Below are 14,647 nucleotides of genomic sequence, written 5' to 3' on the forward strand. Positions count from 1 at the left end.
GAATCTTCATCTTCATCTTAATTCGCTGATGCTTTTACTTCCATGGGAGGGGTGCTCTGTTTTTCTTCCTTCCAAACACCTGCGACTCGAGGCTATTACCGAATCCCTACCTATGTATATAATGACAGGAGCAATACAGCACAAACCATATTCCGATGCAGGTCGTTGATGCCGCAATTGGCGAGATAAATACTGTATTGCGTCGGTGCGGTCTAGGTTCTGGCACAGTCTCACAGATTAATTCATGCTTATAACAACCCGGCGGAATACATTGTGATCTGCATCCGTGTCACAATACCCTTGTGCATTGGTTGCCTTGAATGCTTGCTTGTTGCTGCTTTAAACTCTCACAAGTACAGGGTCCTGTGCATGAAAAATTGTTTCTGTAATGCAAGCTTTTGTTGTATAGTTATTGGCGCCTCTATTGAGTCGTGACTCATTCGCTGTTTACTGCTGTAAGTATAGTATTGTACACTCTATTCTCCAAGTATCACATCGGTCGTCTCACATTGACGGTACCCCTTGACTCCACCTTAGATCCTCTGTTTGCCATACATACCTGCACTTGAACACCTGTGACCCACACAAGTTCCAAATTATTCAGAACCACAAATCCCGGGATGTTACTTTCTGGAATGCCACAAGTCCTCCGAGACGGAAAGTTTATCTTAGGACTCCATTGATACGGAAGAAGTGCGTAGTGATTGATGTAGAAGAACATGATTTTCACGGAATCATTGACTACCGCTTCGCTCGCAGATGCGCCAGGACAAGATGCATGACTACTGACCGTATCGTTTTGTGCAAGTTGGTTACGGAATGTATTCCGCATCAACTACTGCTGAAGGCAAAAATAGTCATTGCAGTATCCCTTGATCTCAGTTAAGCTAAGCGTGTAATCAATCAGTAGCACCCCCTGCCAAGGGATCTCTGAACCCAACAGAAAGCAAAGGCACAATATACATGGTTAATCTAGAAAACAAATCACGACAAAAATATATCCGGCAAACAATCCCTTCAATACTTGATGAAGCCCCAAGTCCTTACCAGAATGCCAAACCGAAGGAAATGAGGGGAACAGCGGCAAGAAGTGATGCTGCACAAGTCAATCCAATGGCGGAATTGGAACCACCGACTTTCAACTCGATCGGCGAGAGTGAAATCGTCGCAGATGCGACTGACGTTGTCGCGGTTTCGATACCATTCGCACTGACGTTCAAGATGACACTGCAGGACCCTTCATGGTTTTCATCCATACTGCAGTCCGTGATGAACTCTGCTTGTCCGCCTGCTGTACTGATAGCGATACGTTCTGATAGGTGCGACGCATTCTCTACTAGCGTGGCTGTATTACAGGTATGGTACATTATTTATTGTGTTCAATGCCGGTGTGTGCAACAAACAGTACATACCGGTTGCCGGTACGCCGGAGAAGATCCCTGAAATGGCATACGTCGTCCCGTCGGAACCTGTCCCAAGAATCTCTCCTTGGAGGGATTCTGCGTTGGGATCCCCAGGGAACACTGTCGCAGTGGTCAACTGGGAGTGAACACCTGGACAACATACAATATGTAAGTTGAAATGAAGGTCTTGTTGAAGACAGTGCAGTTACCTTGCAACGAAGCTAGGCCAGCAACGGCGAGGAGGGGAACCACTAGGAACATAGTGTAGATGAGGTGGTGCTAAGAGTTGCAACTAGCTGCTTGATGAAGTGCAGGGCGGAAGTTAACAGCACTTTTATACTTGTTCACCCATTCCCATCATAAATGGTCAGGCTTGCAACAAATAATATGATGTCGCTATATGGAATACGCGGCGTGAATGCACAGGCGCGATTTCTTTTTACAGATTCCAGATTCGCGAACGCTTACCGAAAGCGCATTCATGCCGGATCAGCGCCAAGTGCTGTGCTCTCTCCAGTTCAATCTTGTGTACAAGATTAAGACAACTTTATTGCCGCTGTGGAAGTCTGCATCTATGATCGTTCGCTACACGATTCTGATATCCACATATCTGCAAGATTCAGAAATAGCCAAATGACCTGCTGGTGTGTCATGGCCATAATTGACGGGTTTAGCAGAGCTGATAGTAGTAGATGCAAGTGTTCGAACTTCGGGTCGTTGTATAGCTTCAGCCGGAACTTCATGGGCGCTGTCCACCCGGCTGTGTTCTCCCGCATCACTAATATTCATCTAGATATCATTGGGAAAATCAAGAGTATGTTCACACAGTGCAGCGTTCATGACAGCACCGCAATATACAGCATGATAGAAGCAATTAGCTTTGCGATGTACTGAAAAGTCTTTACATACAGGATCTAGAGTGTCTCCTCGACGCTCGGGAATCATGAGTAACAACGAGCGTCTCATAATTTGCCGGAAGATACACTTGCTACGAGTGCTTAAAGATGAAAAAGCCGAAGTCCGCCGCGTGCGGGTCACATTGTAGGGCATAGGAATCGACCAAAGGGGTTAGCAAAGTAACAGGTATCTGATTTAACTTGGTCTCAAATTAGCTCTGTAAGTGATACATTAACAACATGCGCACCATTAAACTCCTAGTAGACGATTCGAGCACGCTTTCAACCGATGTATCTATAGCATCAATGTACTGAGATGAACGGAGCAACGCGAACCGCATGACCGCGATAAGACTTTGTAGAAACTACAGTAAAATATGTCATAATGCATTAAGATTTTCTGTAACAAAGTTGAGTTTACCTGCTAAAATTGTATGCAATAATGCATTGGATTCAGTCTTCTCCCAACGTTATGCATTATGACATATTTTACTGTATGCACCAACTCGACGCATTACAACGGCTGCTTGCCGGTACATGCGCTAATCAGCTCTCCTTCGACTCGTATAGCGCTGACAACCAATAACAGATGATACAGAGGTCGCCCGAGACAGTGACTCCGGCGCACGGTGTCGTGCCAAGCAGTAGCAAGCATCATAATAGGAATACTCGTACAGATGAATTTTCGGCACCAGAGGGGCTCATGAGTCGCAAGACCAGTACTAGTAGCAGGGAAGGTCGTCCAAATGTCGGTATTGCTATCCTAAGTTCCGTGCGTTAGTAGTGGGTGTGAGAATTCTGCCGTTCTCTTGAAGACCGCGTAGTTCAGATTAGTATGCGACCCTGTGGCAGGATGCGATCAGACCATTGATTTCATTCGAAATAACATAGGGCTAACGAGACCACAGTGGACCGAACGCCGAGTTAGTCGGTATCCTTCTAGGGGTGGGACTGCCAATGCATAACGTGCAGCAGCACTTACAAGGGACTTACCTGAAACAATCAATAAAATCAGTTTAACTAGAATGAGCGGTGATTCAACGAGCGGTGATGCAATGATTAATGCTGCCTATACAACGTGCACACCTGGGGTCCTTCGCATAGGTATTATAGAGCCCATCACTAAGTGATTGTTCAAGACAATGAATCTACTATCCATACTCATCCTTGCGATAGTCCTGACATCTTCTTCCTTCAAACCGAGGCCGATTGGTTTTTCGGCTAGGAGCAATGCGTATTCTCCAAGGAGCGAGTTACGGAAGGGCAGCGTATCATCCGTCTAGACAGCAATGACAGGCTGAGTTGATATGCTGGATTTTTATGGCTAACTCACGCATATTGCAACAGGATGGCTCAGGCTGAAGTGGTGGTTCAGATGATGATCCTCCGGGCTTTTTACTGTCTTGCAACTGGAACAAATAGAAGCTTCAGCATACAGTAAATTTCGACGTCAAATACAGGACATACAGAATGTTTGATGTCAAACAAATCTCTATTGCAATCTTGTTATCGAATACGAATTTCTTCGCTTCCTCGTCCAAGAATGTGGCATGCCCTAGTCGCTCTGGTTTTAGTGAGAGGAGCTGCATTGTTTCTTCTGCTGTATTGGATTCTGTCTGAACGATACATGAGACAGGTGAGTCCGGAGATGATAAAATGAACATACTTCAGCTACATGAAGAGTTAAGCCTAAGCCAGCGGTTTTTGCCTTCTTTATGAATTCCGAGAATGCATTCATATCCCCGGCCTGAAAATTTCGTGAGCAATTGGACATGAATGCTACAATTGTTCTACCAAAGGATCACCGCACAAATCTATAGCAACAATACGTCTTCCTGCCAATTTGGAGGCAATGGCAATGTCTATGCACTCAGAAACGACATTGATGGGCATTTTACGATCCAAAGAAAGAATATAAGCGACCTCATCCTCGGGAAATTTCTCAACCTCGTCTAGGACAGTCTCTACATATTGAGCGCGACTCAGGTGAGGAGTTGATCTCGGCGTGCTTCGTAACTCAAGATATGTGCACTGTCTATCGGCTCCATCCAGGAAGTCTTCCAGAACTGCACGTGTAGCCCGAGCCAAGTTTTCACGAGTGGACGTCAATGCGTAAATCGCTGTGAATAAGCTGAAGAAATCGCCAATGGTTTCCAAGTTAACGCCTTCGCGAAGCTTTTGGATACCATCGTCGATTGCAGCCGATGAAACAGTACCCGGCTCTGCAATATACGTGCTGGCAAGCCCTTTGAGGCAGGAAAGTGGAATGCATCCATTCAAATGAGCGTGTAGTTCGGCCTTCGGAAGAGATTGGATAAAGGCAATTTGCTCTGAAGAAAGAGAGGCAAGCGCCGCTGCAGAAGGTCCGAAAATCTGCCTTGACATAGTAGAGGGGAGTGGGGTATATAACTGCAAGACTTGTTCAACTAAATACTGTGAATGGATCGAGTCAGAGATGAGTGAACCCGGACACCCGGCTGTTAGCCGTTTGAATGTCCCGAAGGCTTCCTTATATAGAAAGTCGTACCTGCTTTTGGCAATTTGAAATTCACACAAGCGGCTGACACTTACTTTCTAACCGACCACGACTGGCAGCATGAACACCTCTCTCTTTCTTCGTCTTCCTCAAGGACGACTTTCATACGACATGCGAACATCCGTATCAGTCACCTCTTTCTTTTCTTCCCTCAGGGGCCAAACTTCGCAGTTGCTTATACCCATAATTAAGGTTGTCGGCCCGACGGATCCGGCACCTTCCCATCTCACTACTGGTCCGAACATTATTCGCCGCTGGCGAGGTGCTCTAGGCGCTTTAGAAGACAAGACACTGCAGCTCCCTAGTCAAGGTCTCACGAGTGGTGCTCGCCTTGCTCTTGCTCGGAGGGGTTTTGCTTCTGGAAGTTTCCGGCTCAATTGTTCCGAGAGCCTTTATGTCCGGGACTCGCGAGGACTCGCAATGTTCCAGCGCATTGAGCTGGAGGAAGAATTGGAAAAAGCACGTCTTGGGCTACGCGAACGTCCGCCTATGCGAGCTGCCACTGGAGTGAAGTCTACGGAACAATCGGACGAGGACACCCGTCCAGAGACCGACTCGTTGGCTGGTCGTCAAATTACTAGAAGACCTTCATTTAGGACGCAAAGAAGAAATATACAAGCAGTGCAAAACATGCGTTTTAATTCTGGTGGTCTCTCGAGCTGTGCTACATTTACCGAGGGTCTCTGCCACCTGGAGGACTATGTTCGTGCCAGCGACTCCGATCTTCCGGCGGTATGCTCTGAGAAACTCGTCTTACCATCGACCTCGGCAGTGGAGGTGGACTCGTCTTGGCTTAATTCCCTCAGGAAGATGACCTTTTCTGCTGGTGACAGCACGAGGTTGTCTAAGACCAAAAGGAGAAAATCCGCTGGAGATGTTATGAAATCATTCTCGTGTGTCGACTTGCACGCGTCTTTCTCTGTGACTGAACTGACAGTGGCTGGTAGTCTTCCTTCACTTGACTCTAAGGACGACTCGCCGTCCAAGAGAGACCAGGCTATGAGTCCAGTTCACCAAGCCGAAGAACAGTGCGGACCCATTATAGGGCCAGCAACAAGTCTTCGTCGAGAAGGCTCTTGGACTCGTCTTTGTCGTAGACTATCCGGCAAAGTTTTCAAGAATCGACCACAAGGCTCAGAAGAAGCATCAGGTCTGGATCAATCATTTAGCGTTGCCACTGGTCTGTTCCGTATTCTCGAGCAAGAAGTACCTGCATCCTGCGGCCAACCTTTAACAGCAGGCTTAGAGCCGATCTAGTCTCTCCTATCTCCTTGTGCCTTCCATCTTTGACGCTTATTCGTTTCTGGGCTGATTTTCTCGTTCTCGTTTCACGAAACCTTCTTGCATTGAGTATACCGTTGTATTTATTCTACTGTTTGGGTTTGTTGGCTACTTCTTTCCGTCTTCTTTCATACAATCAAATTTTCTTCTACCTCATCTTCGACGTTTCAGCAGTTGCGAAACAGAGCATGAAAGACGGTAAAACGTTTAACTGATTACTGCATTGAATCTGTGAATCTATGTGCTTCCGAATCCTAAAGCAAATCGAAGTCGAGGCCAGTTCGCGCATGAATAACTTTCCCAGAACTTCATTTCTCGTTTCTTCATCATCGGTACCATCTATCTCCGAGCTAACTCGCTTTACTGTCTGAATTGAACACTGTAGACTGTTCCTGCTAGCGCACTTTCGTCCATATTACCCGCGAGTCTAGTTGTACTGCCGTATGTTTTGGAATGGTATCTCGCTTAGATGAGTTTAATGAATGTATTCGCATTCCGGGGAGATTATGATCTAACGGCGTGAGGGTACTTCTTTCTTCACATTTTATCCGCGGACTACTCTTGAGTTCCCTCTTTCTTTCCAGATGGTGGTACCCGGCGTACGACCATTCTCCTAGTCTGCATTCGCTCACACGTTTGCAGAGAGTACTTCGGCACACGTAAGGAAAGTCAGAAGAACCATAACTATGCGAAGCATAGTCCTCATTCTGTTATTAATATTATTGGTCACTTTCCCAAAAGAATCATTAAATTACTTTGCGGTGAACCTGGCTTTTATTACACAACGTATCTACTGCTGATTTTAAGACGTAACCACGGTAGGACATAGTGGATAACAACAATACACTAGCAATTGGAGGTGATGGGGGTGTCAGCAATTAAACTGCTTTAGTACACGGGGAATTCTGGGTCAACTTCAGCAGCCCAGCTCCTCAGTCCCCCGATAAGATCTACGATTTCTTCTACAATCTCGTTTGTGTCCTCCCCGCCGCTACTGGTATCCCTCAAGGCATCCGCGGCGATCTGAGAATCGTTACCAAGTCGACAGACGAAGACTGTTAATGGCTTTTCTTCTTGTGTTTCTTGTGTTTCTCCGTCTTCGTTTGCTTCGTTTGAAACGGAGGACTTTGTTGGACTTTTTCTTCCATTATAATTATATGATGTATATGATGTATATGATGTTGGAGATGCTACGATTTCTGAGAGCGGTGTATCTGGGTGAAACAAGGTGAGCTGGGGTAAGCGGAGTGGAATATGGAAGAAAGAAGAATGTTTTTCTTACTTTGCGAGCTGGGGAGGTGGCAGATACCGAATTCGACGGGGCTTCGGACGTCTAATATCCGAATTGAGCGCGAGTTGGATTGGGATTGTATCCGTTGGTTTAATTCCTATGAAACAGAATAAAGTAGATGTCTAAGCATTGAGATCAGTTTCAAGAGCGTCGGGTATAATGTACATTTGCGCTAATTCTTCTTCGAGAGTTGTTTACGACAAGTCCGCGTTGTACCCAATTTGGTCTGGGTCCACCACAGAAGGTGATATAATCGAGTTCCGAGATCTTGCCAATCCTCTCGCCTTCGTCCCCGCAGGCGGGACAGTTTTTCCGACGTGTGCGTAGTTTGACGCTTCGGAATGGAGGCGAGGCGAGGGCGGAGTAGACGAGTAAAGAGGGTTTGCCGTCTGTCAAACGAATACCATGCGAATTGTTGAGTGAATTATTAACCTACAGGTAGGCCGAGGAGAATAACAAGAATTTTACGATACGAACCGTGTAATCCGGCTATGATCTTGATTGCCTCAAGTGCTTGTAAAGAACCAATGACACCCGTCACCGCGCCCAAGATACCCGTTTCTTCGCAGCTTCCCGACATTTCCGGGGCGGGCGGTCTTGGGAAGAGACATCGATAACATGGTCCGCGCTCTGGGGCTCCGCCGTTGTTGTTTTTGTGTTCGTTTTGTTCGAAGGGAAGAGGAAGGTTGTATACGCAGAGTTGGCCGTCGAGTCGTTGGGCTGCGCCACTGACGAGAGGCCGATTGAGGCGCACGCAGGTATCGGAGAGAAGGTACCGCACGGGCGCGTTGTCTGTACAGTCAATGATCACTTCGTATTGGGATAAGATGGATTCTGCGTTTGAGGGGGAGAGAGCGGTGTTGTGTTCGTCTATTCGTGTTGTGCTGTTTAGTCTATAATTGGAATTAGAATCAAGAAGGAGGAATGTGATTGTGCATTTTGCGAACTTTTTGAGAGCCTGAGCGGCGGATTCGACTTTTGGTATTCCGATAGTTGCTTCTGAGTGAAGCACTTGACGTTGTAGATTGGAAAGCTCAACCACGTCGTGATCAACAATACCGAGTCGACCTGGGCGTAAATTATTTGAGTAACCTATTTACAGCAGTAAATTGCTCAAGAAGGAACATTTACGGACCAACGCCTGCAGCACAGAGATATTGTAGTGTAGGACATCCAAGACCACCAGCACCGACGACAAGTACAGAGGCATTTTGCAGTTTTACTTGAGCTATTTGCGATGTGGACGAGGAAAATACATAATATCAAACTTAGTCAAATTTTGAGCTTCAAGGAATGACGGGTTGTTGCACACCGGGAAGTCCCAGGCCATCAATGATCATTTGACGACCATATCTTCTGTAGTCCGACAGGGAGGAAAGGGCAGGACTTGCATTGCAAGAGGACATCATAAAGGTTTCTTACAAACGATACTTGTTGAATTGGTGTAGTGTGATTATGTGGTTTCCCACGATTACATTTTGTTTTCAAAATGCCGCCGCCGCTGTTTGACGACGCTGAACGACGTCGAGCAAACACCAGCGTCCAAGGTGCGTCCCTTACAGAACTGTAAAGTTACAAAAAAGCTCAGCTAATAGATATTTATTTCGTAGGGGGATGTGAGGATGCCCGTCATCCTCTGGAACACTCTCCGTGCTCGATGTTGTCCGAACTCTTCGATTTTATTATCATCACTCGCTGGTCGTCGTCGTAGCGCGACGACAGCATCTGCCGCGTTTACTTCGTATTTCTGGCGAAATGACCAGTGGGCTGCGGGTGTCCACCGACGGCGGCTTTTACACCCGCCTCTAGCCCCTCGACGTGATGTTGTTGCTCAAGCTACAGCTGCTTTTGCGCCTGCGGCCCTTCCTCCAGAGACAAGTACACTCAAAGACGTCGAGCTAGAGACGAACTATCCACCTTCGCCTTCTGTCGTGCCATACCGACCAATCCCTCGTCTCACTCTCCCTCGTCTCATCACATGTTATTCTCAACTCTCAAAAGACCGATTAACGGTACTCATAGTCCTCACCGCCATGTCCTCCGTCGCTCTCTCCCCACTCCCAACGACCGTCCCCGTCCTACTTGCAACAGCACTCGGAACAGCACTCTGCTCCGCCTCCGCTAACACACTCAACCAAATTCAGGAAGTACCCTTTGACGCTCAGATGACTCGAACGCGAAATCGACCACTTGTAAGAAGGGCGATGTCGACCTTGCATGCAACAGCTTTTGCGTTTGTGACGGGTGTAGCTGGTCCGAGTTTGTTATGGGTTTGTGTGAACCCTACGACGGCATTGCTTGGTGTGGCTAACATCGCGCTGTACGCGGGTGCGTATACGTACCTCAAACGACGGAGTATATCGAATACGTGGGTTGGTGCTGTCGTTGGTGGTATTCCGCCTGTTATGGGTTGGACGGCATGTGGAGGGCACCTACTTCCTTCAGTGGATTATCCTATCCATATGTTCTTGCCATTTACTTCTGCGGCCGCGTCGCTCCCTCCTGCGTTAGCGGATAACCCACTCGCACCGATCGCGCTGTTCATGTTCCTCTACAGCTGGCAATTCCCGCACTTCAACTCACTCTCGTACTTTGTTCGCGAATCGTACGCCCGAGCGGGGTACCGTATGCTCAGCGTTATCTCACCTGTGCGGAACGCAGCTGTTGCGCTACGACATGCGCTTCTGCTCGTACCGATTTGCAGCGTACTCTTCCCGTTGAGTGGACTTGTTGGATGGGGATTTGCGCTGACAAGTCTTGTGCCTAACGTCATTTGCGTTCGACATGCGTATGCATTTTGGCGTGTAGGTGGGAATAGCGAGAAGGCGGCAAGGAAGTTGTTTTATACGTGTTTGTGGTACTTGCCTGTTGTTATGGCTCTTATGATGGTACATAAGAATGGGCTTGATTGGACGGGGTGGTTGAAGAAGGAGGATTCCGACGAGAAAAAAGAGGAGTCCAGTAGGGAAATGTAATGTATTGTAGGATATATAATATGATACAAGATGAGATGCAATAATCCAGTAATCATTTCGCTTTTCGTTTTGCTTCGCGAGCTTTTTTGAGCGCTTCCACGCGTGCTCTGAGTAGTCCGACGCGTTCGTCTGCTTCTTCTTGTACTCGTTCCTGTGTATTCATTGTAAGAAATAGTTATTGAACTGGGTAAAACGAGAAGTAGCGTACCTCTTCTATTAGTCTGTCCATGATGAGTTCGCGGTCCTCTTGTTCCTTCCGCCTTTGCTTCTCCTCGTCAGTTTCTTCTTTCTTTTCCTCGAGTGGCTCAGTTTCGCCAGTAACCGCAGGAGGAAAGCCCGGTGCGCTAGGTACGAGCTCTGGCTCTGCAACAACCGTCGCGCGTTCGAATGCTGCTCTCCGTTCGTCCTCTTGCTCTTCGACCGCTGCGCTTGGATTGAGTAACGACGCTTGGAACTGTTCCCATTCGAGGTCGATTTGTGATTTTGGTTTGTCTGAAGGGGCGTTGGCATTTGGTTGTGCAGTTCCTGGTTCTTCGCCTCCGTCTTCGTCTTCATCGGCTGTAGAGAGTATAGGTGCTTGTGACGGGTCTGAGAAGAAATCTGCTGGAAAGCCTTTCGTTTTGCTAGACGGGGGTTGGGTAGGTTCCGACTCGACGCTTGTTCTCCTCTTCTTTGCGTTGTTCGTAGGGACAGTACCATTTACGTTCTCCTCTGCAGTATCGACATCCATCTCAATCCCGTCGTCCTCCGCCTTCCTCTTCCCATTCCTCTTCATTTCTCTTTCCTTCTCCTCTTGTTCCTCCTTTGTTTTGAGAGTTCGTACGGCAACGCGATGCGCCTTGCTACCGATATGACCCTCCCACATTCCTGCGCTCTTGACGGGCACGCTGCATGCTAAGCATCGTAAAGTGCCTGTGGAGGTGTATGATGCGTAGGGGTGGGAGATACGTGCTGATGATTCTTGGCGCTTTGCGCGTAGGAGGGTACGGGCGTCGGACATGTTTTAATTTGGCTTGAACGTAGACGTTAGCAGACGTTGGGTGCTGTAGCAGTAGATCCATGTTGGGTCACGTGCTTATACTTTCGTCATGAAAAATCAAAGAAATTCAGCTGTTCAAGTGTTCTTGGCTTCACTCCATAACCTCACCTGCGTCAGCTAGTCACACAGGCTTCTCAAAGGTAGTGCAGGAATATTAGAGGGAAGGGGCAAAAATGTCTTCGTTCTTTGGAGCGTCGCCGTCTTCAACGTCTTTGCCAGCTACTGGCACTGTCGCTTCTGCTGGTACGTGTCACTCTCTTGGTTTTGAAGATAATTGACTGACGGTTTCTTGTGGATGATAGACATGCAAGCTCGAAAAGAGAAGCTCATGAACCAAATTCGTAACGAGATCGCTATCAACGGTGCTCAGGAACTCATAAACGTATGTACCTGTCTTTCCGCTTGACAAGTCCAATCTCACGCTTGGTTGTTTACAGAAAATAAACGAAAAGTGCTTTGCGAAGTGTATTACGAAGCCTGGGTCGTCGTTATCTGGTTCTGAAGAGGTCTGTGTTTCTATTTTGTTGCTCATACTTATTATTCGCGGGTATTGAGTGTGAGGCTGTAGACGTGCCTTTCGAGATGTATGGAGAGGCATATGGAAGCTTGTATGTCAATCTGTTGCTCTTACATTATTTTATAAACTTACGACGTGTGAATAGTCAACATTGTCAGCAGGACATATCACAGCCGACTCGCAAAAGAGCGCGACGAGAACACTTTCTCCTAATATAACTACGTAGACTTCGTCTCGGCACCGCTCGCAATATCAATATCGCTATTACACAAAAGCATGTCTAGATATCATCTACGCACTACTCTACATAATCACTTTTGTTCTGTCGTAACGCAATGAATCGCTTGTGATGCGTCTGTCTGGTCATCGGTCATCGCTTTTTGCCTCCTTTCGTAGGTTTCTTGTTTGTGCCTCCACGTGGTGAGTTAGATGCGGGAGTAACTGAAGCGTGTCCGGTTTTGTTGATGTGCTCGAAGAGTTTTGTGCGTGAAGGGAATAATGTTTCACATACGTTACATATCTAAGTGCTGGTTTAGTCTTTCGCTTAGAAATGAGGAAGAGAACATACGAGTTTTGTGGAAGTGTCAGCTGCTTCTGCCTCTGCTCGAGCTTTCTTCGCGGCTTCCCTTGCACGACGTTTTTCTTTCTTTGAGAGTTCGGGTTTCAGTGGGTCTTGGTGTGCGTCTGTGTCTGGTTCCGCTTCCTCTACGTCGTCCCTGTTGTCTCTGTCGCCTGCAAATGACGCATCAAGGGGCTTTGGCTTTGGAAGATCTTCCTTGACCGCTGCTTTCCGTCCTTTCTTCTTGCGCGATTTCAGATGGACGTCGTCTGAGTCCGAGTCGGATCCTGAGTCGGGAGCAGTGGGATGAGTTGAGATTGAGATATCTGGGGTTGTCTCTTCCTTCGCGACGGGTGTGTCGGATCTAGGGCTTGTTGGAGGTTCTTCTACTGTATCAGATTCTGCCGCTGTTGCTGCGTCCTCCTCATCTGCCTCTCGTTCGTCCAATTCGTTGGGATCTGTTTGCGCGTCTGCTAGACCAAGCTCTTCTTCTTCCGCTAACATTTCCTGACGGAGAGCCTCCATTTGTTTTAGGTGCTTTTTACTCCGAGCGTGACTATCCCATGCTGCCTCACTCCGGAACGTCTTCCGACACGCAACACATTCGAATACCTCCTCGCCGTCCTCGGATCCTGAGCCGTCGCCGTTCCGTCCTCCGACTCCGCCACCGTTACGAGCACTCGAGCCCTCAGCGGTAGCCCATTCGTCGCCTGCGTCTAGTGCACTCGAGAGAGCGTCGATGTTCTGCCAGGATTGAGGAACGAAAGTGGAAGCGGCTGCGGCGGATTTCGGTTTCGCGTTTGTATGATTAGAAGGTGTGGATGTGCCTGATACGCCCCCGCTGCGTGGAGAAGCGGCTGCTTTGGCAGATGCGAGTAGGGCTTGCTGCGCGATGTGTGCTTTGTAGCGTGGATCGCGTTTTCGGATGAATTTCACTAGTGACTACAAATAACAGAGGGTCAGCATGAAAGGTAAATATGGTGTGAGGATATGGTTTGAAGGACGTACTCGGACGGTATCGTTATACTCTTGTCTGGCCGCTTCGCGTGCTTTCTTGTTGTCTCGCTCCATAAGTCGGCGGACTTGTCGGTCAGGCGCATCATTGATGTTCCATTTGTCGGCCCAAGTGAATTCCTTCGCGGTGCCAAACCCGAGCCAGAAGTTATAGAAATAGCGTGCGCCCTCCCTATTGCTGTTTTCGCCAGCATTAGATGCCGAGGCGCTAGTCCACGTCCATGTTGAAGTTCCGAATGGAGGATAGTCGGAGAGGGTATGTGAGGTTAGGGAACATTCGTCCGTGGCGAGTCGAGTGAAGAGGTTACGGTAGAGTGTAAAGAATCCCTACGCAGCAATTGTATTAGTTATCGCGTCAAAAGGTAAAGGAGAGGTGGAGGCATACTGTATCGCTGTCATCAAAGCCAGTCCAATTCGATGCATTGAAGAAAGGCGCGAGGTGGTTGACAGTGAGTCCTCGATCACCTGGTCGTCCACTACCGCCATTGCCCCTCCGGACCTCCTCAAAGACAGTTTCGGCATCGGGCTCAGGTACGAGGGACGCACGATGAGAGTCATACCATGCGCGCTCCTAGCAACGCAAACAATTTTTTGACAGTGACACAAATATTAAGCAAGATTAATTAGTGAAAGATTGGACATACTTGTTCATCACTTAACACCTATATGGCGAGAAGCCGGGTATGGCCTGCGTTAGTGAGCTCTTAATAGTACATCGCTAAGATGGTGATGAACGACGTACCTCGTATGCTTGTTGGATTGCAGCAAATCGCTTTGTTGCTGCCTCGATGTCGTTGGTATTCTTGTCTGGATGGTGCTTAAGCGCGAGTCTACGGAAGGATCGCTTGATTTCCTCCGCTGTTGCATCTTCTGCTACTTCGAGTAGTGCGTAGTAGTCTTCTGGTCCTTCTTGTTCCTCTGTAGTACTTTGGCGAGATTCATTTGCGCCCATGGGTTAGAGGCGGGTGTACAAAGAGGATTCGAGGACGATGGAGTCGTGAGGCAAAATGCCTCTATGCGTCGATCACTTGTGTGGTGTAAAGTTTACTTATGTTGATTATTAGTCATTTTCGACATTGTCCGTGAAATAACAGAAAAGGACATTAAACAAAGAATGTACAGATGATAAACACAGC

General features: G+C 47.8%; 8 protein-coding genes across 8 annotated transcripts; 3 read left to right on the forward strand and 5 right to left on the reverse strand.

Moving 5' to 3' along the window:
- Positions 1 to 1,043: 1,043 nt before the first annotated feature.
- Positions 1,044 to 1,664, reverse strand: FOMMEDRAFT_25751 (uncharacterized protein; the record flags this gene model as incomplete). Its single annotated transcript, XM_007262684.1, has 3 exons — positions 1,044 to 1,345; positions 1,413 to 1,553; positions 1,613 to 1,664. 3 exons carry the CDS (start codon positions 1,662 to 1,664, stop codon positions 1,044 to 1,046), a joined length of 495 nt encoding a protein of 164 aa, XP_007262746.1.
- A 1,675-nt stretch (positions 1,665 to 3,339) lies between these two features.
- Positions 3,340 to 4,684, reverse strand: FOMMEDRAFT_138434 (adenosine deaminase-like protein; the record flags this gene model as incomplete). The annotated part of the gene is made up of 5 exons (XM_007262685.1): positions 3,340 to 3,578; positions 3,633 to 3,708; positions 3,767 to 3,915; positions 3,966 to 4,046; positions 4,094 to 4,684. 5 exons carry the CDS (start codon positions 4,682 to 4,684, stop codon positions 3,369 to 3,371), a joined length of 1,107 nt encoding a protein of 368 aa, XP_007262747.1. The 3' UTR covers positions 3,340 to 3,368.
- Positions 4,685 to 5,532: 848 nt separating this feature from the next.
- On the forward strand, positions 5,533 to 6,092 carry FOMMEDRAFT_144511 (uncharacterized protein; the record flags this gene model as incomplete). Its single annotated transcript, XM_007262686.1, has 2 exons — positions 5,533 to 5,728; positions 5,783 to 6,092. Exons 1-2 carry the CDS (start codon positions 5,646 to 5,648, stop codon positions 6,090 to 6,092), a joined length of 393 nt encoding a protein of 130 aa, XP_007262748.1. The 5' UTR covers positions 5,533 to 5,645.
- Positions 6,093 to 7,004: 912 nt separating this feature from the next.
- FOMMEDRAFT_165272 (uncharacterized protein) lies at positions 7,005 to 8,813 on the reverse strand (the record flags this gene model as incomplete). Its single annotated transcript, XM_007262687.1, has 7 exons — positions 7,005 to 7,330; positions 7,399 to 7,504; positions 7,573 to 7,796; positions 7,885 to 8,300; positions 8,355 to 8,475; positions 8,543 to 8,635; positions 8,720 to 8,813. The coding sequence occupies 7 exons, from the start codon at positions 8,811 to 8,813 to the stop codon at positions 7,005 to 7,007; spliced, it is 1,380 nt and encodes a 459-aa protein (XP_007262749.1).
- Positions 8,814 to 8,896: 83 nt separating this feature from the next.
- Positions 8,897 to 10,382, forward strand: FOMMEDRAFT_151758 (protoheme IX farnesyltransferase; the record flags this gene model as incomplete). The annotated part of the gene is made up of 3 exons (XM_007262688.1): positions 8,897 to 8,954; positions 9,018 to 9,057; positions 9,119 to 10,382. 3 exons carry the CDS (start codon positions 8,897 to 8,899, stop codon positions 10,380 to 10,382), a joined length of 1,362 nt encoding a protein of 453 aa, XP_007262750.1.
- A 52-nt stretch (positions 10,383 to 10,434) lies between these two features.
- FOMMEDRAFT_131423 (uncharacterized protein) lies at positions 10,435 to 11,382 on the reverse strand (the record flags this gene model as incomplete). Its single annotated transcript, XM_007262689.1, has 2 exons — positions 10,435 to 10,533; positions 10,591 to 11,382. 2 exons carry the CDS (start codon positions 11,380 to 11,382, stop codon positions 10,435 to 10,437), a joined length of 891 nt encoding a protein of 296 aa, XP_007262751.1.
- Positions 11,383 to 11,725: 343 nt separating this feature from the next.
- FOMMEDRAFT_75920 (uncharacterized protein) lies at positions 11,726 to 12,151 on the forward strand (the record flags this gene model as incomplete). The annotated part of the gene is made up of 4 exons (XM_007262690.1): positions 11,726 to 11,803; positions 11,859 to 11,927; positions 11,990 to 12,029; positions 12,084 to 12,151. The coding sequence occupies 4 exons, from the start codon at positions 11,726 to 11,728 to the stop codon at positions 12,149 to 12,151; spliced, it is 255 nt and encodes an 84-aa protein (XP_007262752.1).
- Positions 12,152 to 12,308: 157 nt separating this feature from the next.
- FOMMEDRAFT_151761 (DnaJ-domain-containing protein) lies at positions 12,309 to 14,463 on the reverse strand (the record flags this gene model as incomplete). Its single annotated transcript, XM_007262691.1, has 6 exons — positions 12,309 to 12,458; positions 12,507 to 13,439; positions 13,506 to 13,838; positions 13,897 to 14,082; positions 14,156 to 14,173; positions 14,254 to 14,463. The coding sequence occupies 6 exons, from the start codon at positions 14,461 to 14,463 to the stop codon at positions 12,309 to 12,311; spliced, it is 1,830 nt and encodes a 609-aa protein (XP_007262753.1).
- Positions 14,464 to 14,647: the final 184 nt, after the last annotated feature.

Source organism: Fomitiporia mediterranea, assembly GCF_000271605.1.
Source record: "Fomitiporia mediterranea MF3/22 unplaced genomic scaffold FOMMEscaffold_2, whole genome shotgun sequence".
NCBI lineage: Eukaryota > Fungi > Basidiomycota > Agaricomycetes > Hymenochaetales > Hymenochaetaceae > Fomitiporia > Fomitiporia mediterranea.